This window comes from Oryx dammah, unplaced genomic scaffold (assembly GCF_014754425.2).
Source record: "Oryx dammah isolate SB20612 unplaced genomic scaffold, SCBI_Odam_1.1 HiC_scaffold_10, whole genome shotgun sequence".
Classification (NCBI taxonomy): Eukaryota; Metazoa; Chordata; class Mammalia; order Artiodactyla; family Bovidae; genus Oryx; species Oryx dammah.
In genome coordinates, this window is record NW_024070194.1 from 21,876,876 (window position 1) to 21,902,955 (window position 26,080).

Here is a 26,080-nt window from a genome sequence, read left to right on the forward strand (position 1 = left end):
GAGAATTGACTGGGATGGCCTGTCCTTGGTAGAGGGGTCTTAGGGAGTAGAAGGGGCCAGTGCTCCTACTACCTGCAGAAGGAGGGGCCAGCAGAAGCCGTGCAACCACAAATGGCTTCCCAGGTGGCGCTAGCGGTAAAGAACCCACCTGCCAGTGCCGGAGATGTAAGAGATGGGGGTTCCATCCCTGGGTCAGGAAGATTCCCTGGAGGAGGGCAAGGCAACCCACTCCAGTACTCGGGCCTGAAGAATCCCTTGGACAGAGGAGCCTGGTGTGTTCTAGTCCATAAGGGTTGCAGGGTTGGGCATGACTGACGCAACCTAGCGCGCATCCCCTCCCAATTGCCATGACTATTAGGTCACTTAACTCTTTGAGCATCAGTTTTCTCATCTGTACATCAGGATACCTGCTTTATGGGGTAAATGCAAGGATCAGGTAATATTCGCTGGGGGCTTACCCCAAATCAGGTGAGGATGTAGATTTGACTTGAGCTTTTACAGGAATAATGTGTGCAAGAGAAGAGGAGGCTCGGAGAGGTTGAATAGTTTGCTCCAAATTGCACAGTTAATAGCAGGACTGAGGCTTGAACCCAGGCTGCCTAGCTGCAGAGGCCAAGCTTTTAACCACTTCCCCATACTGCCCTGCCTTCTGGCTTAGCTCCGTGAAAATGCACTTAAAGCTGGCACAGTGCCTGGTACCTAAATCTCGTGTGTCAGGCGCATTCAGCTAAGAGGTGGATCTCCCCGACAGGTGGCTCCTACTCTTGTGGGAGAGTGTCCCAGGCAGTTCAGGCTGGCTTCACATCCTCTCTTAGTGCATTCACAATGTTTCCTTTCTTTTGTGCTCAGAGCTCATCCTTGAGGCAACTCCATGGTCATTTAATCTTGTGCCAGGCGCACTGATGGCAGCTCACAAACAGTGGTTGAATGACTGAATCCCCATGGGCACAACTACTGACCTGGAGGTGTCTGCCATGTTTCTCAGCTCCCCAGAGAATCAACGCTTCCCTGAGCTGAAAGTCCACTAAATGCCAATCCCCGGGGTTTTCCAAAGTGAGTTCCGTGGAACCTTGGCCTTAACTAAGGTTCATAATTCATTCATAGTTCACAAACCTTCTTGTCCAGTGCAAATCTCTTGGAGTTCTAGGCTCATCTCTGAGTTATCTGTTGATCTTTTCACCAGATCACCAACACATCCCTAATTCATTTCATCAATACTCTTCCCACCCCCAGCCAGCTCCTCTTATATTCAAAACCACCCACCCAGATGCTCAACTGGAGAACCACTGTTCTGAGTCTTTGCTGCTTAAATATGGTGCAGGAACCATTGGCACTGATATCTGAGGTGGGTTGTTAGCAAAAGTGGCTGCGACAATCCTCTTGGTCCTCTATGGACCTCTCTGCAAAGTAACTGTGCTGCTCCTCCCATCAAGAGGTGGTGTCTATTTTCTTGCCCCCTGAATCTGGGCTGGACAGGCTTTGGCTAATGGACTGTGGCAGAATGACACATGGGATTTCTGAGCCTAGGCCTCAAGAGGCTTCACTGTCTTCTCTCGCCTTCTTGGAACCCTGAGACTACTGTGTGAATGAGTGGCCGCCTGGGAAAAAAGGCAGCTGACAGCCTGTCTCAACCACTGCACATGTGAATGAAGCTATCCTAGGCCACCATGTCTCAGCAAATCTGCTAGGTGCCTGCACTCCTGTGAGAGACCCCAAGCCACACCTAAAGAATCATAAGCAAATAAGATAGTCGTTTCAAGCTGCAAAGCTTCAAGAGAATTTGTTACACAACAATAGTTAACTATTAGGGGGCTTTTAGGTGTGCAGACTCTTAGCCCTCTTCTTCCAGACCTACTGAATCAGAACAGCATTTTAACAAGATTCCCAGGTGATTGTACAGCTTGAAAGCATTGTATAGTCATCCTCCAACAACACCACGTGGCAGGCACTAGGGGTCTGCCGTGGGAGAACCATTCACAAACCGCCTCTCCTTTGCCTTCCTCAAAGCAAACTACTTAGTACTTGACTTCCCTGGCTTCCTTGCAGCTGACATGCCATGTGACCCAGCTCTAGTGGGTGAGATGTCAGCAGAGTTACCTGCTTTCCTTTTGGAATAGCCAAAGCTTGAAGGAAAGGCTTTGGCCCTTGGGCCTGCCTGGGATAAGGACACACTGTCTGGAGTTGGAGCAGCCATGAGGCAACAAGCATCAGCGTCAGGGCTAACAGGCTGAGTGTGGTAAAGAAAGGAAAGATCTGGGTCCTTGGTGGCACCGTGCAGCTGTCACTATGGCCTGCCCCATGATTTCTGGTGACCCAAGACAAATCAGTTCCTCTCTGGATAACTATTAGTTTGTTAGTTGTTTGCAGCCAAACCCAATCCTAAATCATACCAAACCCTAAAAGATGCTCAAAACTTTTCATCAAAAAAGAGGGAAGAAAAATGCCACAAACAAAAAGGAAAATGACAAACTCATTTTGTTTGAATGGAAATATTCAAACAAAAGGAAAATATTTACAGTAAGTTTGACAGAGGGAAAATATCCTCAATATATTAATATCTAAGGCCTTTACAAATTTAGAAAAATGGAAGCCCACTGGGGGGGAAAAATAAGTACGGACATCTTACAAAAGAACAACTGCAAATTTTAAATCTGAAGCTTCACACATAATCAATGGAATGCACAGAAAACAAGTAAATATTTTTACCTATGAAGTTGGCAAAGGTTTTTTTGTTGTTGCTGCTGCTGTCATTTTAAATTCAGAGCTTGCAGATTTGTGTAATCTTTCTAGGAAAGCAATTTGACTCTAATAAGTCCATCTTTTTAACCCAGTAGTTGTATTCCTAGGAGTCTGTCCTAAAAAAAATAGCCAGTTTCAGTTGAACTTTATTTGAGGGGATGTCCTCACAGCTTTATTTATAAAAGTAAAAAACTGGAGTCATGCCAAATGCTCAATTATGTGAGATTGGTTTCATAAATTTGGGGATGCTTTGCAGCTGTATGGTAATTTTGTTTCTAATTTTGCCAAGGGACAATTGCTAGCAGCCTAGCTTTCGGGTTTTGAAGTTGGACAGATTGGGCTCAAGGCCTCTTTCACCACTTATGACCAAGACCGTTGGTGCGTGATCTAACATCTGGAGACCCTTTCCACATCTCTAAAATAATCAAGGCTGCCTAAAAGTGAAATGAGATAATGTATGTAAAGTAGTCTGGACCTGGCCATAGTGTGTTTCCAAAAGAGAGTGAGTGAAGGTTGCTCAGTCATGTCTGACTTTAGTCCATGGAGTCTTCAGGCCAGAATACTGGAGTGGGTAGCCTTTCCCTTCTCCAGGGGATCTTCCCAACCCAGGGATCGAACCCAGGTCTCCCGCATTGCAGGTGGATTCTTTACCAGCTGAGCCACCAAGGAAGCCCCAAAGAGAGGCTTTTACTAATGTTATTGAATGAGCTGGAAAATGCTATGTGGAAAAATTAGACTCAAAGCTTCAGCCCAATGCCAATTTTGTAAGAAAAAAAATATGAATATATGCATTTTTGTAAAATTGGAAGGAAATACACCAGATTGTTAAAGATGGTTATGTTTGGATGATTTTTTTTTCATTTCTTTCTTAGTTTTCAAATATTCTACAATGAGTGTGAATAATTTTTATAGTCAGGGAAATTTTTCACTTTTTAAAAGCCAAGTTTAAGGTCAAGCCCTGAAGTCCTTAATTTCTCTTAGCAACATATCATGTTTTTTGTTTATGTGCCACCTAAGCTTTTTTTTTTTTTCCACCTAAGCTTTTTGAAATCTGCCTCATAACAGATTAATAATATCCTTCACCACATGCCGTGCAGTACTCTAGGCATATATTGAGATGGAAACTATCGAATCTGTTTTACAGATGAGGAACAGGTTAAGTCCCTTGCTCAAGGTTACACAGCTGGTAAATTTTAGACCAGATTAAAACATTCTGGGCTTCCTTGGTGGCTCAGATGGTAAAGAATCCACCTGCAATGTGGGAAATCTAGGTTCAATCCCTGGGTTGGGACTATCCCCTGGAGGAGGGCATGGCAAGCCACTCCAGTATTCTTGCCTGGAGAATCCCCATGGACAGAGGAGCCTGGCAGGCTACAGTTCATGGGATCACAAAGAGTTGGACATGACTGAGTGACTAAGCACAGCACAGCACATTAAATCAATAAAAGTGTACACAGAAAAAAAATACAAAACAATAAACTCTAGTAAAACATTCTAATCTTCATGACAAGTTGCCTCTCAGACTACTTGCTACCTCACATGTACCCACTCCCCACCTAGCCCCACATACCGAGATGTGTGTTGGTCACAAAGTTCCCCATCCCCGATAGGTCAGGACCCCCCTCTTCTCTGCTGACAGGGCCATCGTTCCACATGAGGTCAAAGCCTCCTACTCGCTTCTCCCTTCCTGTGAGCCTGGACAAGCAGGAGATACAAAGGGTTAATGAAAGTTCACCTGGTGGGGCCCTCAAGCCAGGGCCCTGAACCCTCCCAGCACCCTACTGGTGCCCACCCTGTCAGAGTACCTTCTTTTGTCCATCCAAAGTGGGGGATGACCCCCTGAGGTCATCCCCCATTTGTCCCCAGGCTTCCACACTTGGCCCCAGTAACGTGCTTTCTGGTTTAAAGTCTGCTGTCCTTCCCAGACTAGACTCCATGAAGGCGGGGATTAGGCCTGTCATGTCCTTTATTTACTGTGTCCCCAGTGTTTAGCACAAGGGCTGGCACATAGGAGGGCCTCAAGTGTGTGATGAAGGAATAAGTGATGGTGGATAAGGGTGGTGGACACCTGAGGTTCTGCCTGCTCAGCATCCATTTCACTTTTTTTAGACTTTGGATACCTGAGTTTTCCTTTTTGAAAACCAGGCCTTACTCTCTTACTGTCATGGTTCAAGTGGGGTTGACCCCAACCCCTGGGAGTGGGCACAAGACCTAGGCTTGGTCAATCGGAGTCCCAGTGATTGATTCAGGGATGGGACATGTGACTCAGTCCCACCAGGGAGCAATGAGAGTCAGCCCTCAAACTTTTGCTGGAATAACTGGGGAGAAACTAACACAGAGAAAAGAGATGAGAAAGTGAGAGCAGACAAACCAACCACCACCATCTGAGCCATTCCTGAAGTCAAACCCTGGATCTTTCTACTATATATACATCATTATATCAATAAATAGCCTCTTACTGAGCACTTCCTGTGAGTTAGACATGTTAAAATAAATTACCTTTGTAAATTAACAACCCTGAGAGTTAGATATGAAATCTCCCACTTTACAGATGAGGACACTGAGGTTCAGAGAGAAGTGACTGGGTCAGGGTCCCATAGTCAGGAAAGGTTGAGGAAATCCTGCGGGACTGAATCTCAGAAAGCTGTAGTTGGCCCTGCTCTGCTGGGTCAGGGCTGGGTCCTTGGGCCAGGACCTGATCCTGTGTGAACATCACAGTTTCCCCACCTGTGGAACGGTGGGGTGGGGGAGGGTGGAGGGGCCAGAGACATCTCTGAGGTCCTCTCAAGTTCCAGGGTTCCAAGTTCTCTCTCCTCGGTGAGAGCCCTGATGGTGAGGTACAGGGGTGTACGAGTGAGGCCGCCCTCTCTCACCTGGCCTCCATGTCCACAATGTGCAGGGTGTCTTCCAGGAGGCAGGTCTTGAGCTCATAGTCCTCCTGGCTGCTGGCTGTCAGTGATGGGGACGCATTGACCTCCAGGAGCCACCTGGGGAGGGAAGGAAATGGAAAATCTTAAGGCTGCCTGGTCCCTGGAATTTCATGAGAGACTAGATGAGGTGCCTGGGCCCCACCCTCAATTCAACCAGTGCTGCTGTCTCTACGTTTCGATCTGAAGAAAGGTTTCAGGGACTAAAACTTTTGAAAACTGTCACATACTTGAAACCCCCACAGGGTCCAGGGGGTAACTTAAATGAAGCAAGCTGGTGGGGGTAAGAACAATTTTGTGACCTCGTGACCATTACTCCTTTGGCTTCTTTCAAAAGAGCTGGAGTTTGAGAGAAACTTTCCTAGTGAACATTTGTCTATAAATGGTAACCAGGGGACTTCCCTCGTGGTCCAGTGGTTAAGAATCCACCTTCTAATGCAAGGGACATGGGTTCAATCCCTAGCAGGGGAATTAAGATCCCACATGCATTCTTAATACCTTTTTTCAAACACTGAAATTTGGACTTTTCCAATTTGGGAATTTTTTTGTCTAGTACTAAAAGTTTAAAAATGTGTATTATCTGTAAAAACTTGATGTTGAAAAATATATTAAAATGTTACTGGCCAATTAAGATCCCACATGCATGGGGGCAACTAGCCCAAATGCTGCAATGAAGTGCAGATGCAGCCAAATAAATCAATAAAAGTATTAAATAAAAGATGGTTTTTAAAAGATGGTAACCAGCCTGCCAAATCAGGAGGGTCGGGAGTGGCAGGGAGGGGTAGGCCTGTGGTGGGCTGGAAAGAGCTTTCCACCTCTGCAGGGGTGGTTCTGGCAGCTCAAGCAGAGTGTTGCCCTGTGCGCATATGAACCCAGAATTCTAAGACCCTCTGAGTCTTCCAAAACATCCTGATGTTTGTGCAAACATCTTCCAGTTATGGGAGATGCTCGATGAAAATCAACCCAATGAAAAAAAACATTCTGAAGGTCAAACTCAAAGTGTCTGCAGGCCAAAAGCAGCCCAAGGGCTTCCAGCCTGTGACCTCTGGTTTTCTGCAGCCCTGTTTGTTGACAGACAGGAATCTGGGCACAGAGGGAGGAGGGCTCACCCAGCAGGTCAGTGAGAGACTGGGGGCCCCTTTTCCTATCTACTGCCTCCTCCTAAGCTCATTTCCCCCATCGGTGTCCACAGTAATCCCTGTAGCACAGCTTGTATCCCAGAGGGCAAAGGAGAGAGACCTACTGGTGCCTGGCCCTGGTTTCTCTTGAACTTGGGTCTTACTTAGGTCTTGCTCTAGGGCTCCTACTCCTGGCTCAGAAAGGCCCCCAAGAGTGATACAGTGACCCTGGGGAGAGGGCTGGGTCCAGGAGCCATAGTGCTGGTGGAAGCTGCTCAGTCCAGGAACATGGACTCTGGGCCCAGCTCAGCCCTGGACTTACTGCATGACCTCAAGCTGCCTGGACAACCCCACTGGGCTTCTGTGCCCTGTTGTATCACCCAAAGGCCATCAGTGTGTTCCCTGACAGCTCAGGTGTGTTCAGCCTCCTCGTGAGCACTGTAGGAAGGCACAAAATTCTGGGAATTGACATGGTAACAATACTCCCTTGCCCAGCACTTTGCATCCTCAAAGCACCAGGATTCACAGAGGGGAAGTTTCTTGCCTGATGGGAGGGGAGGATTGCTGACTCAGCAGATGCTTGGGAAAGGCCACAGTGTCGAGCATGCGGCTCATTTCTTCCTCATAACATTCCTCTCTGCACAGTGACCATTTTACAGACAGGCAAGCCAAGGCTCAGAGAAGGGAAGCATGCCCAGCTAGGAAGTTGCAGAGCTGAGCTTAAAGCCAGGCAGTCTAGGTGCAGAGTGTGTAAAACATCCCCTGTCCCCCGCAACCCCCACACTCTCCCGGCCACCAGCCCATTCACTTACGGCTTGAGGTCCTGATCTATGAGGATGTCATAGCCGTACAGCTCAAAGCAGTGCTTGTCGCTGATAATCACCTTCTGCACGCTCTGCAGGCTTCTGATGAAGATGTTGTCCATGTCGCTGAAAAGCGTCTCTACTGCCTCGGGCCCATGCTTGGACGCCAGGTACTGCCGGAAGCGTTGCAGCATCCACTTGCAGCCCTGGGCCCCACCACCAGGTTGAGAGAGGAAACTTTAATCAGCCCAGACCTGGCCAGCCTAGACAGCCATTCGCCATTAGCACAGACCTTAGTCTTGGACAAGGGGAGCCAGCCCTGAGTCCTGTGATGAGCAGAACCCTTACAGGGCAGAGAATCTGGACTCCCAAGGAGGTGTGGCCCACCCAGAGCCTGGGCCTCTCTTTCTAGTGCACCGCCTGCTATCCGCCACCCCAAAAGTCTCTGCCCAAATGCCGTGCACCGGCCTCTTCCCTGGGCCTGCCCTTTGAGGACAGATTGCACTGACCATGTGGGTACCCCCAAGACCCAGGGAGTCACCCACAGCTTGCTGTTTTGGGTGTGTGCGTGTTTGCAGGAGGCCCCCACAGGGTGGTGGAGAGCTGGGGACCAGCTCTTCCTGTACTCGTCTGTTACGGCTTTTAACTCTGAGAAGTCTGAGTATGCTAAATATGAACCTGGTCTTCTGACAGGTTATTAGGTAGGTAGGTAGTAGATAGATAGATAATATATCTGTCAAGGTAGGACGACACAACACATATCGTTAAAGGGTGTACTGCTTTGATTTGTAACTCTTAAACATTTAAACACGTGATCTGTGGGCCTCCATGTATACCCTTACCCTGGGCCCTGAAAGCAGGCAGTGAACTGACCTCTCTGGAGAACTCTCCTGGGCTCTCCCTCCTCACCATCCCACCCCAGTCCCAGAGGCCACATCCGAGGGCAGAAGCCCAGCTTCCTCACCTTCTTCGGGTGGTAGTCGGGAGACGTCTTTTGCACAGCGACATTGGTGAGGTGAATGTCTGGCAGAGGTCAGTGGTCAAGGGCCAGTGTGGATAAGAAGGGTAGCCCCCAGGGACCAAACTGAGACCCTCGCTTGGGAATCTCTGAGGGAAGGCTACCAAACAGCCCAGAGCTCAGGTGTGTGGGTTTTGAAGTCGGATGGACTCAGGTCCAAATCGTGCCTGCATCTATCTTTACTGGTTGTGGGCTCCTGAGCAAGCCACTTAACCTCTCTGAGCCTGTTTCCCCCCTTATTAAATGCCGGTGCCTAGTAGTATGTTGACCTCCCAGGGTTATCTGAAAGATCAGATGAGATGCTGTGTACAGTGCTGGCATGGCTGATATTATTAGATTACTTAGGTTTAATTAGGTTTAATCCCACTCTAGAGGAGAGAACCCTTTCTAAGTAGAGACACCAAATACATAACAGCCTTCTCAGGACGTTCTGAACTCTCTGTCACTAGAGAGGCTCAGACTGGGTGGCTACTTTTTAGGAATACCTAGCTTTGGGATGGGGTCAAGATGGCCACCTTTGAAGTCCCAAACCTGAGAGTCTGCCTTTTGGTATCATCACCACCGGTAACATCAGCAACATTTCAAAGCTTATAGAGCATATTCACACACATCATCTCTTTTCCTCAAATCACTCCCATGTCACAGAAAGGCTCAGAGAGACAGCCACTCAGCATACTCCACCCTCCCCCACATAACTAAGTAGGATGGAACCCAAAACCTCATGAAGAGGCAAAACATAACTTTCTCCTGGACTTGGCAAAACAGGCAGGGTCCTAGGACCAGGACCCTTTGCTGCAGTGCTTGCACCTGGACAAACATCTCCTCCTCAAGCAAAAATACAAAGAAACTATAAGGGACTAAAAAGAACTGTGTGCATGTGCAACTGGGGGAAATTATGGACAAGATACAAAGAGACCAAAGAGCCCTACTTCCACTTCTGAAGGGTGGGGAGCAAAAGCAGAGTGCTGCACACAGCACCACCAAAAGGGTGGGCACCACCCACGCCAGCTCCCAGCTTGACCCCTGGACACACCCCTGCCCTCACCCCATAGAAATGACCAACTCCTCACACCTCGGTGAGCCCAGCTAGCAAGCGAACCTGTTATTTGTTCTTGTTCCCTTCTGCTGCAGCAGGGACCCCAATAAAACCTTCCTGTATTTCTTGCCTCTGATCAATTTCTATTGATTGAGGTGGCTGACAACCTTGGTCGATAACATTGGACCATTCACAGGTGGGGAGGTAGAGCCTCCAGGTCACTGATCCAAGTCTGACTCCCCTAACATGTATGTTTCTCCACGTTTGTGGCACATCTGGCAGGATTGCAGCCTCTCCAGAGGAGGTGGGTATCCTCTCTAGCACCTTCTTTATAACTCTTCAAAGACTTTTTGGTCACACTTGTCTGAGAGTTTTTCTGCCTTAATTTCAAAAGAATAAGCACATAACAAACCATTAAATAAGAAGAGAACTCTTACATTTTTGGTCAATTGATTTTCGAAAAGGGCGCCAAGGCAATTAAGTGAGGGCAAGCATCATCTTGGGCTTCCCTAGTAGCTCAGTTGGTAGAGAATCCTCCTGCATTGCAGAAGACTCCAGTTCGATTCCTGGGTTGGTAAGATCCCCTGGAGAAGGGATAGGCTACCCACTGCAGTATTCTTGGGCTTCCCTTGTGGCTCAGCTGGTAAAGAATCTGCCTGCAATGTGGGAGACCTGGGTTCGATCCCTGGGTTGGGACAATCCCCTGGAGAAGGGAAAGGCTACCCACTTCAGTATTCTGGCCTGGAAGATTCCATGGACTGTATAGTCCCATACAGTCCATGGGGTTGCAAAGATTCAGACACGACTGAGCAACTTTCACTTCACTTCACTTCAACCATCATCTTTCCAACAAATGGGGTGAGTATGCCTGGATATCAGTGTGTGAAAGAATGAAGTTACCATACCATAGGCAAAAATTAACTCCAAACAGACCACAGACCTAAATATAAGAGCCAAAATTATAAAACTCTTAGAATAAAATTTAAGTGACTGTGACTTGGGGTTAGGCAGAGCTTCTTAGATGGGACAGCAAAAACACAGATGACAAAAAGTAGATAAATTGGACTTTATCAAAATTAGAAAATTTTATGTTTCAAAGGACACTATAAAGAAAATAAAAAGGAAGTGCACAGAGGATTTTTAGGGCAGTGAAAATACTCTGTATGATACAGTAATGATGGACACACGCCATTATACATTTGTCCAAACCCACAGAATGTACAACTTTAATATAAACCATGGATATGGGGTCATTGTGACGTGTCAACACAGGGTCATCAATTGTAGCAAATGTAGCACTCTGGTGAATGGTGTTGATAATGGGGGAGGCTGTGCACAGGTTGGGGCAGGTGGTCTATGGGGAATCTCTACCTTCCTCTCAATTTTGCTGTGAACCTAAAACTGCTCTAAAAAATAGTCCTTAAAAGAAAAATGACAACCCACAGAATGGGGGAAAATATTTGTAAATCATGTATCTGATAAGGGAGCAGTATTGAAAATACATCTAGAAACTTACAGCTCAACAATAACAGAGACAATCCAATGAGAAACTGCGCAAAGACTCTGAGCAGAAATTTCTGCAAAGATTTGCAAATGGCCCAGAAGCTCATGAATAACAATTAGTAGTCATCAAAGAAATGCACATCAAAACCACTTCACATCCACTAGAGTGGTTGTGATTTAAAAGGACAGATAATAACAAGTGTTGACGAGGATGTGGAGCAATTGGAACCCTCCTACCATGTTGGTGGGAATGTTAAAATTGTGCAATGCTTTGGAAAACAGTCTAATAGTTGTTCAAAGGGTTAAATACAGAATTACCATGTGACTAGCAACTCAACACCTAGTATATACCCAAGAGAAATAAAAACATATGTCTAAACAAAAACTTGTGCAGAAATGTTCACAGAAGTATTATTAATAATAGCCAAAATGTGGAGACAAAAAAGACCAAAAAAACTACTGATACATGGTACAACATGATGAACATTGAAAACATTAAGCTTAATACAAGAAGTTAAGAGGACTTCCGTTGAGGTCCAGCAGTTAGGACTCCGTGCTTCCACTGCCTGGGGCTCGGTTCGATCCCTAGTCAGGGAAGTAGGATCTCACAAGTCATGCAACACAGCCAAAAAAAAGTAAGATACAAAAGGCCACGTATTTTATGAATCTGTTTACATGAAAGGTCTGAAAAAGACAAATGCGTAGAGATGAAAGTGGTTGCATACGGCTGGGAAGAGGGGTTGTAGGGAAGTGGGAAATGACAGATAATGAGTACTGGGTTTCTTTTGGAGTGAGTGAAAGTCACTCAGTCGTGTCCAACTCTTTGGGATCCATGGACTGTATAGGACAGAATAATGGAGTGGGTAGCCTTCCCCTTCTCCAGGGGATTGCCCCAACCCAGGGATCGAACCCAGGCCTCCCGCATTGCAGGCAGATTCTTTACCAACTGAGCCACAAGGGAAGCCCAAGAATACTGGAGTGGGTAGCCTATCCCTTCTCTAGGGGATCTTCCCAACCCAGGAATCAAACCAGGGTCTCCTGCATTGCAGGCAGATTCTTTACCAGCTGAGCTATCAGGGAAGCCCTAGAAAAGCTGATTTGGGGGATGGTGAAACTGTTCTAAAACTGACAGTGGTGATGCTTGTATGAAGATGCTAAGAAGTACTGAGTTGTATGATTTAACTGGGTGAACTGTGTGGTATGTGAACATACCGCAATAAAGTTATTATTTAAAAAGTGGAAAAAGAGGATGTTCAGACAAAGTGAGTTACTGGTTTTAAGGGAGGGGAAATTGCTCTCTTTCGTTGGAAGAAGCACTCACATTTCTCGGCACACTGCTCCTACCCTCAGGAAGGAGAAATTAGGGGCTTTCCTAGTTTCTTGGAGCAGAGGCTACAGGAGGAGTATGCGTCAGCTGATTTCCCAGCCTCCTCTCTCCACGATGGACCTGAAACCAGGTTCTAATGAACCAATGAGCTATATGGTGAAGAGCAAGCAAACAACTGAAGCAATCCATAAAGAAGCAGAGCTGAGTGAGTAGCTGTGAAATCTTTCAAGGGGAAAATCTTTTCTTAGCTTAGCAACAACAATAGAAATCACAGAGGAAATCAGTGAATATAGTCAACTATGTGAAAAGGAAGTCAATCAGACTGAAAAGGCAAAAATCACAGGCAAGCACGACTAGAGAAAAGATTTGTCACAAAGATGACAGGCTAATGTTTTTCTGTGTGAAAATCACACATAAATTGTTAACAATAAAATTTTATGACCCTCATAGATAAATAGATAAAGGATTTTAAAACAAACAAACAAAAAAATAAAACTGGTAAAAGGCCATCTGGGAAAGTGCCCAAAGTTTCTCATAGTAAACGATACACAATTTTAAAGGAATGTAAATGGAGGGAAATGCAAATCGGAAGAGATGCAAATTCTAATACAAAAATCTGCTTCCCCAGCAAATCAGTTATATTTTTTAAAAAACGTTTTTATTTGGAAAGAAAAACTCAAAACCTACAGAATACTCGCAAGAATGGTATAATGAATGCCCATATACGCTTCACTTAGATGTGACAATTGTTTAGGAAATGTGTTTTGTAATCAGTTTAATTGTCCCCAGTGCTGGGGAGCTGGGGCTAAATGGGCCCTGTCAATGGGAGGGTAAAAATATGAGGAAATCTGGAAAACAATCTGGCTGATTCCCTTGACCCAGTAGTTACACCTCTGTGAGGCCATATAAAGGAAAAAATTTTAATATAGTAAAAGATTTATGAAAAAAAATGTTTCTTTACAGCATTGTCTGTCATTATAGGAAAAAACTGCTGCTGCTGCTGCTAAGTTGCTTCAGTCGTGTCGGACTCTGTGCAACCCCATGGATGGCAGCCCACCAGGCTCCCCTGTCCCTGGGACTCTCCAGGCAAGAACACTAGAGTGGGTTGCCATTTCCTTCTCCAATGCATGAAAGTGAAAAGTGAAAGTGAAGCCACTCAGTCATGTCCGACTTCTAGCGACCCCATGGACTGCAGCCCTCCAGGCTCCTCCGTCCATGGGATTTTCCAGGCAAGAGTACTGGAGTGGGTTGCCATTGCCTTCTCCGGTAAGAAACTGACTACTTCCCAAATGTCTGCAGCAAGTACAATAAGATTAGTAAACCAGTTAGTCTACTCAGTGGAATACTTTGTAACTAATAAAAAATGTCTATAAGAAAAATGCTTAAATAATGTTCAATGAAAAAAAGGTTATACTTATCTAGTGGGATTGTTGCAGGAAGGGGGACCCCTTCCAGGGCCCGACACTGAGCTCTTGTTTCACAATCAGAAATGAATCGTCCGAGGAGACACGTGCTGACAAGGCAAGAGATTTTATTGGGAAAAGGCACCGGGGCAGAGAGCAGTAGGGTAAGGCAGGAGAACTGCTCTGCCACGTGGCTCCCAGTCTCGGGTTTTATGGTGATGGGTTGTCTTTAGCCAATCATTCTGACTCAGAGTCCTTCCTTGTGGTGAACACTGTGTTCAGCTAAGATGGATGCCAGTGAGGATTCGGGGAGGTGGTTGGACATGTGGGGTCTCCTTTTGACCTTTCCTGAACTCTTCCGGTTGAGGGTGGCTTATAAGTTCTGTGTTCCTTACCAGGACCTCCAGTGGTAAAATGCAAATGGTTACTATAGCGCCTAGCCAGGGTGGGCGGTTTCAGTCAGTGCACTTCCCCTAGCAGGATCAGTCATATATAAAAGGGTAAGCAACAACAAAAATTTCAGAGGAGATACATCAAAAAGGTTATTTCTAGTGTGACTAGAAAAGGCTTCTCTTCCTCCCTCCTCCTTTTGTACATTTCTCCTGGATTTTCTGATTTGTCTTCAAAAAGCTATACTTTTATTATGAAGGCTATTAAAGTAATGCATATCAGTTGCAAGAATAGTTCATAATATAGAGAAATGTTAAAGTTAAAAATAAATGTTTCTTGACCTGAATCCCAGGGACGGGGGAGCCTGGTGGGCTGCCGTCTATGGGGTCACACAGAGTTGGACACGACTGAAGCGACTTAGCAGCAGCAGCAGACCTGATTTTAATCTTCTAAATTTTTTAAAGTTAATATATTCGTGAACCTCCTTTCATATTTTCTTCTAAACGGAAACGTAAAAGCAAAAAATGGGATTGTAAACACAGCCCAGCTCTACACGCACATGTTGTTTCCACCTCACATTCTATCATAGACACCTTTTTTTTCACCTGGCCGCAGTGCATGGCTTGTGGGATGCTTGTGGGATATTAGTTCCCCTACCAGGGATCAAACTCCGGTCATCAGCAGTGAAAGCACTGAGTCTTAAACACTGGACCACTAGGGAATTCCTGTAGTTACATTTCCATAACATTTCAATCATCTCACTGTATTCAACAGTTACACAGGATCATGGAAATGCTTTATCATTCATTTCACCATCCCTCTATGGTGGATTAAGCTGTTTCTGCTTGTTTACTATTAGTGTTGAGGTGAATACTTTTTCATTCTGAGTATGTGTATCTGATTTATGTATTTGAATAATTGTGTGTTAAGTTATATATGTAATATGTATATTTATTTAGTCAGCTAAATAATTTTATATATTAATATTATTATTTTGCAATCCAAAGTTGCTTTATTATTTTAAAAGTTGGTGTGTAATATCTGAAGCAAATAAGGCAAAATATTAATAACTGCTAAATCTGGATGGTAGATGCATAGATTTCTGTTACAGCCTTTCCTGCAGTTTTCTATATAATTTAAATATTTCAGTATTTAAAAATTAAAAACAATTAAACGAAGGGATGAAAATTATGTGTATTCACTCACTGTGAAAACAGCAAAGGCTTGTTAAACAGAAACTAGCCGTGGGAGAGTCCTCAATTTAATAAGGCTCTATGGTGCCTAGAGATAAACAAACATTTTAAAATGAGGGCAGGAGGACCTATAATGTGTACTGAGTAGTCACTCTGGGTTAGGCACTGTCTAAATGCTTTACATGTATCGTTTAACTTTATTCATTTTTAGGTTATTTTTCTTTGGCCACATGGCATGTGCGATCTTAGTTCCCTGGAATCAAACCCTCGCCCTCCACAATGGAAGCATGGAGTCTTAACCACTGGACGACCCAGGGAAGTCCCTCATCTAACCTTAATAAGAAATGAGGTGGCAAAAAAAGAAACTAAAATAAATTCAATGAGTTGCATATGACAAATTCTTGTTAGAATCACAAAATAAGACATACTGGAAATGCTGAAGTTGGCTAAACAGAAAGAAACAAATTGTAGAAAATACTCAGGAAGGCCTAAGCCCTTCTGACATTCAGGGAATGCAAATGCATTACCTTGGACAGATACTTAATTGAATGATGAGATTAAGGCAGAGCAATGTGAGTTGGCTAAAAGCATTAGCTGGATTGCCCAAGCCAGAAGCTTGGCAGCATCACTCGCTACTTCCACCTCTCCCATATGAAAGTAATCTAGTCCTGCTGGTTTATCTCCTAAATATTTATTTCTAGATCATTTACCCCTTATCCTCTGATGCTCATGTCTAAAAACAATGTTTGCTCTTTTTATTTTGACCAGATAATACATTCACATAGTTCAAAAGTCAAAAGTATAAAAATGTATATAAGGAATATTTCCTTCCCCTAACCCCAACCCTGTCCCCTCCCATTCATTTCTCCTCCAAGTCAAATTCTGTTTCTAGTTTCTTGTCTATCCTTCCAGAGATGTCTATGCACAGATAAATAAATACATATACAGAGATATACGTTTTAACATGAATGGGAACATCCTTTCCACAGAGTTCTACACTTAGTTTTTTTTCCAATGAACAATACATCTTGGAGATTATTTCATCAGTACATAAGGCACCTCCCCTGGTTCCTTTTTACCAGCTGGATAGTATTCTGTTGTACAAATGAGCCATTCATTCAGTTATTTCCTATTATTATTTTTTGCTCTCACAACAAGGCTATGCAGTAGATAATGTTTAAATCTCTCTTTTCCTATCCTATATTGTGAGTGTACCTGGAGGATAAATTCCCAGAAGGGAATTGCTGGGTCTGTGCATTTGTTTTTCGATAGAGATTTGCCAGATTGCAGCCTAAGCAGTTGTACAGTTGACACGTCACCAGCAATGCATATACTCCCCTAGCCTTGCCAATACATTGTGTTATCAAAATTTTCATATCTGCCAATTTGGTGGAAAAGGCACCGTATTCAAGTGAATGAGTGAGTTAGTGACTAGGCACATAAAGGGATGTGAACATTCCCAAAGGGGCTCAACAAGTCCAATCCTATGAATCAAATCAATGTGAAATGACGACCAAGCAAGGATGCTTGAGGTGAGTTTCTATGAGCATAGCAGGACTGTTTCCCTCAGGTCACTGGGGGATCCCCCACCCCCTCAAGACTGTAAGTTCCCTGAGGGAAGGGACCAGGGCTGTTTTGTTCACTGCGTATCTCCTATGCCCTGATTGGAGTTTGACATCTATGGAATGAATGAGTTAACTCAGGACCAGCCAGAGGACGGGAAGGGCAGAGTGCCTGGAGGATGCTGGGGGCGGGTCTGGGAATCCTAGGATACACTGGTCATCAATGCTGTTCAGTGTGAAGCGGGTGTTGGAGAATCGGGCGAAGCCATCCCGGTACAGCCAGGCCCGCAGTGGGATGTACTATGGGGGAGGTGGGAATGGAGAGAGAGAAAAGGGAAGGAGGATCAGTTCCAGCACTTTCACACCTCCTGGCTTTTGCATCTGCTGTTTCCTCCACCTGAAATGCTCTGCCCATCCTGCAAGAATCTGCTCAAACATCGGCCTTCTCTGATTCGATCCCCGCCTTCCTGGGGGTAGGAGTGAGTATGGAGAGATGCAGAAGGGAACAAAATTAATGGGCCTTTCCTCTGCTCCACCACCACATGTGACACCCGCCAGACGGTGAGCTCCAGGAGGGCAGGTCCAGGCTGAGCCTGTCTTAGACACTCCGATATCCTGTGCCCAGCATATTGTACCATAAAGGTTTAAGTGTTTGTTGAGTGTATGGCTGGAGGGAGTACAGCAGCTGTTTGGTTAAGAGAATCGATTGTCAGGATCCGAATCCCTGTTCTGCCACTCACAGCTGTGTAACCTCAAGCAAGTTGCTCAACCTGTCTGATCTATCTCCTTATCTGTAAAATGAAGCAAACAAAAGAACCTACCTCCCTGGTTAATTAGAAGGACTGAAAGAAAGAAAATCTGCTAAATACTGAGCCTGGTACTTAGGTGCTCAGTAAATGTTGGCTGTGGTTACCACAGATGACTGAATGAACAGAGAAGGAAGGCAGAGATGATCCAGATACTGGGGCCTCTGAGATGGCGAAGCTTGGATCCGTTGGATCCTCTGGGGTCTCCCAGGCAGCTCACATGGATGCCCCCAGAATGGCTGCCCTGTCCCCTGGGCCAGCTGCCCCGCCCCCACCCCTGGAGGAGAGCACCTGTCTTGGTCACTCACCGACATCACCAGCACGTAGACACGCAGGTCAAACTTGCGGCCTGTCAAGCAAGGGGAGAATGAATTGGCATAACAAATACCGATGGTGTATCCAGCACTGAGCTAGGTCTGGGGGAGATGGCAGCGGACAGGCCGATGTGAATCCCCATAACACCACAGGAGGTGCCACGTGCCTGCCTAGCCCAGAGTGGGCGGGGCCTTCAGGGGGAGGCGCTGCCTGAACAGAGTTTCAGAGGGGACAAAGGGGGCTTGGTCCAAGGGCAGAGTGCAAGGAGATGAGGTCAGTGAGGTCAGCAGGGGCCAGGTCATGTGCAGTTTTGGGGTCTTGTTCCAGCAACCATGGGAAGCCACTGAGGGGTGTCTGACCCCTCTGGTGACTGTGTGTGGAACAGAGCCGTGGGCATCAGTGAGGAAGGAGAGGTCAGTGGCCAGAACTGGGTATGGACTTGGCCAGCCAGGTTCAAGAGCTGCGTGGAGGCTTGATAAAGAACCAGATGTGGGAGAAGAGAGGGATGTTTCCAGAATAGTCTCCACCTTCTGGCTTGGTCGGGGGAGGACAGTTCTGTCCCCAGGTAGAGAGGGTGAGGGGTGAGCCAGATGGTAAGGGGAGGACAAGGCTGGATTTTAGTCTTGTTGGGTTCAAGCTGCAGAGAGATGCTTGCAAGGGGATGTCACAGACTGTGGGACATCAGGGTCTGTGGTGTGGCGCAAGGTCTTAGCCAGAGACGATAATCTGGGAGTCACGGGATCTGGGTGGTGATTAAAGTCAAGAAGAGGATGGGGGTCACTGGGGGAGGGAGGGGCGGAGGAGAGACCCACAGAAATCCCCAAGGAAGGACAATGCCTGAGGAAGTGAGAGGAGGCAAGTGATATTAATGCTATTCCATGGGGCCCCTTCAGAGCACTGGCCACTCTTGGTCAAGACCCTGCAGGACGGGGCTCCATCTTTGCATCCCATCATGCCTGGCATCAGGCTGAGCCCATGACTTGCTGCTGATCCAGGCTTGTTGACTGACTAAGCGACCAACCATCCTGTAGAAGGGCAGGGAGCAGAGACGGCCATCTCACCTCCTATCAAGTAGGGATTTTCGATGTAACGCTGAGCTACATAGTTCTCCACGGGAATTTCATCTTTCTGGTCATCAGAACTTCTTGTGTCCTAGTTGTAACAATAATTGTTATTAACATTTTTGGGGGGGAGCATTTCCTGTGTAAGAGGCATTATGTTAGGCACTCTACTTTGGGTATATGGTCTGATCCTTAAATCAACTCTGTCAGGAAAGTACTAATGTTATCACCATTTTACAGATGAGAAACTGAAGCACAGAGAAGGGGAGTGACTTGCCCAAGGTCACACAGCTGATGGGTGGTACAGCTGGGAAGTGGTCTCACACAGGCTGGGCCCAGAGCCTGGGCATTTAACATCCAAATCTGTGCTGTCCAATAAGGCAGCTACCAGTCACATGTGGCTGTGTACATTTATATTTAAATTGATTAAAAGGAAATGATATTACATGTGACAGCATGGATGAAACTTGGAGGCATCATGCTAAGTGAAATAAGCCCATCTAAAAGGACAAATCTTGTCTGAGTCCACTTATACGAGGTGAGAGTAGTGAAATTCTTAGAGATAGAAAGTAAGAAGGTGGCTCTCAGGGGTTGGGGGCGGTGGGGCAGAAGGGAGTTAGTGTTTAATGGGTACAAGTTTCAGCTGGGGAAGATGAAAAAGTTCCAGAAATGGAACACAGTTTGCACAAAACTATGAATGTACTTAATGTCATTGAATTGCACACTTAAATAAGGTTAAACTGAAAAATTTTATGTATATTTTACCATAGTCAAAGAGGAAATAAGTTAAAAGTCCAGCCTTTCAAGTTGCCCTAGCCTCATTTCCATTGTCTGGATATTAACATGTCACTAGTGGTCAGGACATCAGAGAGCATGAGCGTGCACCATTACCTCCCCCTGGAGAAAGTCCCATTGATGGTGCTGCTGGAGTACCACCCGGGCCTCCAAGGACATTCCTCTCCCTTCTCTTCCTGCTGATTCTTTGCAGCCAACCCAATTCAGGACTTTTCACCTCACCATCTACAAAGCCCTTTCCCATCCATCGTCTCCCCATCATGGTAATAACCTTGTGAAAAAACCGAGGCCCCAGGGCAAATGTCACATGCTTGGTAAGGTCATCTGGGCCCAAGGGCAGAATTGTCTACACCTACCATCAACCCCCCCCCACCAAAGATTTGCTTCTCCATCAGAGCAGCCAGTTCTTCTCTTTCTGGGGTTCTGGGCCACCCCCACCTATACTCACATGGCTGCCAGAGGGGTTGACAGTGTTTCGGGCGGGCTGGGCCTCCAGGCTGGTGAGCTTCTTCCCAGCGGTGCCCTGACAGTTTCATGAGAGGAACAGGGACACACAGTGAGGAGAGGCAATTCATTTATTGTGCCCCTGCTGCGAGCCTGCCGGCACGGTAGATGTGGGTTGTGACCGCCTGCTCCTGTCACCCAGCCTGCACCATTACCATCTTTCAGGTTCAGAGGGGTTCAGCACTTTCCCCAAGACCACAGAGCTGCTGAACAGTGGAGACAGGGTTGGGGCCAGCCTTTCTATTATACAGATTCCTGCACCAAGATAGGCTTGGGCTGGGGGGCAGGGAGAGGGCTGCTTCAGGTTTAGTCCAGGAGCCAGAGGAAGAATTAGCCAAACTCCCCCAGCCAGATGAGTCAGAGGCCCAGGAAAAGAGCGTACTGTTCTCTTAGACACACTAACTCATCGTATCTTCAGCGGGTACTATTACTATTCTGATATATTGGGGGCACCAAGAAGTGAGATAACTTGCCCAAGCTCACACAGTTAGCAAGTGGTAAGGTCAGGATTTGAACCCAGGCAATTTGGCTCCAGAGACCCTGCACCCATGGACAGGCCTGTGGGCAGAGCTCCTTTGCCAGCCCTCTGAGCATTGAGGGTGAGGAGGAGGGGCCCCTGATCCCTGCAAGGGGGCAAAGGAGGGTGTCGGGTGGAAGGGGGAGAGGCAAGCTCACCTTCTTCCAGTCCATGATGTCCTTCAGCCTCCGGAAGAGGAAGATGCCCTTCCCCTGTGACCGGGCTACCTGAGGTGGGGGGTGAGGGCAGAAAGATTGGCTCTTAGCTCCATGTGGTTCCCTGCGGGCCCCTGGACCTGGGGCCCTTCCCCAGCACTTCTCTGTCTCCAGCTCCCTTGTGGGCCTCCCAGCTGTCCCCAAGGATTGGCCCAGCACAGCCTTGCAGGGGTTGGGACAGAGAAGGTGTTAAGCCTGGCGGGAGGGAGGGAGGGAAGTAGGGAGGAAAGTGAGAGACTTGGTTCACAAAGGCACACAATTGCATGAATAATACAAAGGAGCAGACAATTAAAAAGCCATTTCTAACAGTCCTGGGAACATATCATCCAATTCTTTTTTTGGAAATCAATTTGCCTTCCTAATTAGATTTTGCTTCAGCTAATACTGAAGTCAGTCTGCCTTTACTGAATCCCAGCATAGATAATTCAAAGCTTCAGAGTCTCAGGGTTGGGACAGCTTTAATATCATGCAGAGCAGGAGGCACCAAAGACATTGCCCCCTCTGTGACATCCCTCTACAGGTCACTGGCCTGACCTTGCACACTCACAAAGCCAGGGAGCTCACTACCCTCCCCCACCCCTAGATAGCCCATTCCATGGCAGGATAGCTCTATTAGGCAGTCATCCAAAAGGTTCGGACTGGGTGTGCTTGGCTTTATGCTATAGCCATAAACTAGACCTCATGGACTTTCACAGCTTAATTTGTGTTGGGCTAAAATCTGTCTGCCTGGTACCGGCCTCAAGGGCCTCCTAGAACAAATCTGACTCCTAGACCCCATAACAGCCCTTTTTAATTATTTGCAGCCACTGAGCAGGTGACCCAGAGTCGTTTTCCTCCAACATAAATGCACCCAGCCTGTGCAAATTCTCATTTCGCTCTCATCTTCTTGGAGCATGGCCCAACTGTTTAAAGAGAAGCTCTTTATACAATGTGAGATGGACAGAGCTGTCACTGACATGCCTATTCCAGAAGATGTCCTCCTAAGGGAAGAATCCTAAAGAGTGGAGAGTAAACTTCCTGCATGGTGATTTATCAGGGTGGTTGAGACTGGAAATCATCTAATATCTAGCCTGCGGACTGTCATCTTCAAAAGCAATCATGATAGTCCCAGTCCCATATGTCTTCCACAACCTTATTCCCCTCAACCTTCCGTCAAGAGCAGAAATAGCTGTCCCTTCTCCTTGAATCTCTGTGAGCCTATAGGACTGTTTCAGCTATTTTTGTGTACAGCAGAAGCAATCCTGTGTGAGTTCCAATACTGGGTCATAAAACGCAGCACAGCTTCCACACGCTTTCTCTTGGAGGATGGTCACCCTGGGAAACCAGCCACCATGCTGTGAGGAAGCTCAGGGCACATGGAGAGGCCCATGTGAAGGGCAACTGAGTCTTCCAGCCCTCAGCCCTGGCTGAGCTCCCGGCCAGCAGCCAGTACCAACTTGTTAGCCGAGCTAGTGAGCCAGCTTGGCAGTAAATTCTCCAGCCCTCGGTAAAGCTGCCTTGATAAATGCTGGAGCAGCCATAAGCCCAGCTTGGAGACTCGTGAGCTACATCAGAGATGACGGTTGTTTCAAGCCTCTGAGTTTTGGAATGAAGCAACGGAAACCGAAATTTAGGGGAACAGTTCCTAACAATGATAATGTTAGCAGCTAATATTTCTCAGCGATGAACCAGGCACACAGATTTCACACTCATGTCCTCATTAAAGGGTTTCAAAACACTTGTATGTAGGCAATATCCCCATTTTGCAGCCAAGGAAACCAAGGAACAGAGAGGCCAAGCCCTCTGCTCAAAGTTGCCTAGCTTGTAGGTGACAAATCCAGGGTGGTTAAATCTGTGTTTCACAAGCCTAGGGCTCACTCAGCTCCTGCGAAATGTGAGGGAGTATGCAGAATTAGGTGATAAATATGGTGTCACTTCCGGGAGCATCAGTGTTACCTGATGAATCGGGAAGAAAATATTTTTATAGTATTTTTATTTAAAGATATGTTATTGATTGCACCTGCAATGTGGGAGACCTGGGTTCAATCCCTGGGTTGGGAAGATCCCCTGGAGAAGGGAAAGGCTACCCACTCCAGTATTCTGGCCTGGAGAATCCCATGAACTCTACAGTCCATGGGGTCACAAAGAGTTGGACATGACTGAATGACTTTCACTTTCACTTTCATGTTATTGACTGGAAAACAATACAAGTGGATTATTAAAATGAACCCAGTTTGATTTTGTATCACCTGCAGCCACTCATAGCCCTTCACCCCTTCCCTCCCCCTGCCATGCCCCTGGGGGCCATTCATCATGGGTCATATTCAATGGGTGTTGCAGATGTGGTTGGTGGTCTCCCCAGCAACCATTCTCTTTCCTTGCCAATGGAACCCCATTTGGGTCTCCTCTTCCCTGTGGCCCCGCCCTCTGGGGAAGGTCTGAGCTCTCAGTGGTTCCACGCCCCTGCCACGTGATTGGTTCAGATGTGAGCTGGCAGGATGCCAGGGGAAGTCTGCCATGGTGACTTCTGGGAATTTGTGTCTTCCTCTAAAGGCCACAAAACCAGGGTATTCCCTTATTCCCATGGCAGGTGGTGATGTGAGGGGGTGAGTTAGGGCTGCAGCAGCCTTGTTGTGACTGAGAGGAGCAGTCAGCCCACTGAACTGGGAGTAGATGATAATGTAGAACAGCCTAATGAACCACCCCTGGATTTGACCTTCCATCATCAAAGGAAATTCCCTGGGGTCTGTAAATTTGAATGAGGAAAAGGTTTCATCTTTATTTTCATTAACCCATGACCAGATTTTCATGTTTCCTTCCGTTATAAATGCAGGCATGAAACCCTAACAGTGTTAGCCAGGCCTGTGACTTGGGTCTCAAAAGAAATCACAGTTATTTTCATATCACATTACAACTGTCTCCAAATACTGTTTATACTCGTTACAACCTTGAAATTATGGTAACGATTGGGCCTGCTGCTAGACTCTCTTTAATTGTTAATGGACAGCACATAAACTCCTGCAGCATAAGGAATGTGTTAATAGTTTGTGGCTGCCTGGTGAGAAGTGCCCACAGGACTCTGACTGCAGTGCTGTGGTGAAGCCCAGCCCTGCTGGCCAGGCCAACGATGAGGATGCAGGGACACGAAGGCTGGCCCACTCCTGGGACACAGGGGACTTCTGACAACAAATTGGGCTTGAGGCCTTGCTGAGCTCCCCTCAGGCCACCCTTCCTTCACTCTCTCCCTCACTGGGGTCAGACATGGTGGTGTATCAGCACCCCAGCCTCTCCTGGCTCCCTCCCCCTTGTCCCACAGGCCACACTCTGGCCTGTTGAATCTTGTCTTGGCATCTATTTCTCAGAGGACCCAGACTAACACAGTTGGTAACTGTTTTACAACATAGTTGCTTTCTTTTACAGTCAGACACATTCTATGCCAGGCTTCTAAAAACCCTGTTCTGTGATGGGGTCCACACATTTCACCAGATGCCAAAGAGACACAAGGCGTGAGAACAGTTCAGAACCCTTGCCTCCTTGTCTGAGCTTCTGGTGTTGGTGTGAGTTGGTGTTTTCTGTTACCTGCCATCCCAAACAACCCAACTCTTGGGAGAGTTCAGTGAAAAAGTGTGAGAAGCGCTGGCTGGGGTAAACCCACATAAGAAAATGTTGAAACTCGATTTTTACCATCCTGTAGTTTGGACAGAGGCCCCCAAAGCCCAGAATAGCCCAGTGGTCGCCCCAGATGCTCACAGCCCTTAGTGAAGTGTCAGACCACTAAGTCTCTCTGTGGACACACTGACAGACAGGGTCCTGAGTGCTAGTATCTGCCCTCTCAGCCACACAAGGGAGGCTGAAGGAGCAAGCATGGTTCCCATGAGCTGGGTCCTGTTCATTTCCTTGTTAATCCAGAGGACCTGGGCTGGTGGGAGAGAGAGAACGCCTAGGTGGAAAAAAGTTTGGATTGAGGTGATTTATACACTAGACTGATGGGATGGGAAGACAGATCCCTGTATGTGTGCACTAAGCCATGTCCAATTCTTTGCGACTCCATGGACTGTAGCCCACCAGCCTCCTCTGTCCATGGGATTCTCCAGGTAAGAATACTGGAGTGGGTTGCCATGCCCTCCTCCAGGGGATCTTCCCACCCCAGGGATCAAACTCACATCTCTTGTGTCTCCTGCATTGGCAGGTGGATGTAGTAGGGTGACATGAAGGGGGTAACACTGTCTGCTCCCTTTTGACTCAGTTCAACCTTCTCCCTCCAAGCCTGCGCTGCCCCCACTGAAGAGGAAGACGAAGGCTCGCCCGCCCCAGGGAACCACGCACAGGAGACATTGGAGGGAAAGGCAGGCTGGTTGCTGCCCCAGCTGGCCTGGCCACAGCAACGATGTGAAAGATCTGGTATATGAGTGGATGACAGCTGGCTGGGTCACAAAGGCAGGCCTTGTGAGAATAGAGGGATTCAAGGGGCTTTCTCCCTCTAATTTCCAAATTTAGGGCAATGTCCTATTTTTTAACATTTCTCCACACCAAAGGGATCCCAACAACAGTATCCCAGAACTAATGATCCGGCCCACTGGTTCTCAGAGTGTGGCACTCAGACCAGTAGCACCCTTGTAACTCAGTGTGATGGTTAATTTCATGTGTCAACTTGGCTGGGCAATGCTGCCCAGTTGTTCGGTCAAACGTTTGTCTAGATGCTGCTAAGAAGACATTTTTTAGATGTGATTAATATCTACAATCAGTAGACTTTAAGTACAGAACATCATTCTGGATTATGTGGCTGAGCTTCACTCATTCAGATGAGAACTTAAGAGTAAAACCCGAGGGTTCTAGAAAAAGAACAATTTTGCTGCAAGACTGTAACAG

General features: G+C 46.7%; 1 protein-coding gene across 1 annotated transcript in view; it reads right to left on the reverse strand.

Moving 5' to 3' along the window:
• The window catches only part of TTLL9 (tubulin tyrosine ligase like 9), a 48,502-nt gene that overhangs the window by 1,677 nt on the left and 20,745 nt on the right, over positions 1–26,080 (reverse strand). Inside the window, exons 6-14 of the mRNA XM_040247580.1 lie at positions 21,176–21,244; positions 20,445–20,519; positions 19,202–19,292; positions 18,134–18,174; positions 17,232–17,319; positions 8,552–8,610; positions 7,597–7,793; positions 5,613–5,726; positions 4,310–4,434 (exon numbers count right to left, since the gene is read on the reverse strand). Of these exons, the coding sequence (XP_040103514.1) occupies positions 4,310–4,434; positions 5,613–5,726; positions 7,597–7,793; positions 8,552–8,610; positions 17,232–17,319; positions 18,134–18,174; positions 19,202–19,292; positions 20,445–20,519; positions 21,176–21,244 (859 nt within the window). The remainder of the gene's footprint in view (positions 1–4,309; positions 4,435–5,612; positions 5,727–7,596; positions 7,794–8,551; positions 8,611–17,231; positions 17,320–18,133; positions 18,175–19,201; positions 19,293–20,444; positions 20,520–21,175; positions 21,245–26,080) is intronic.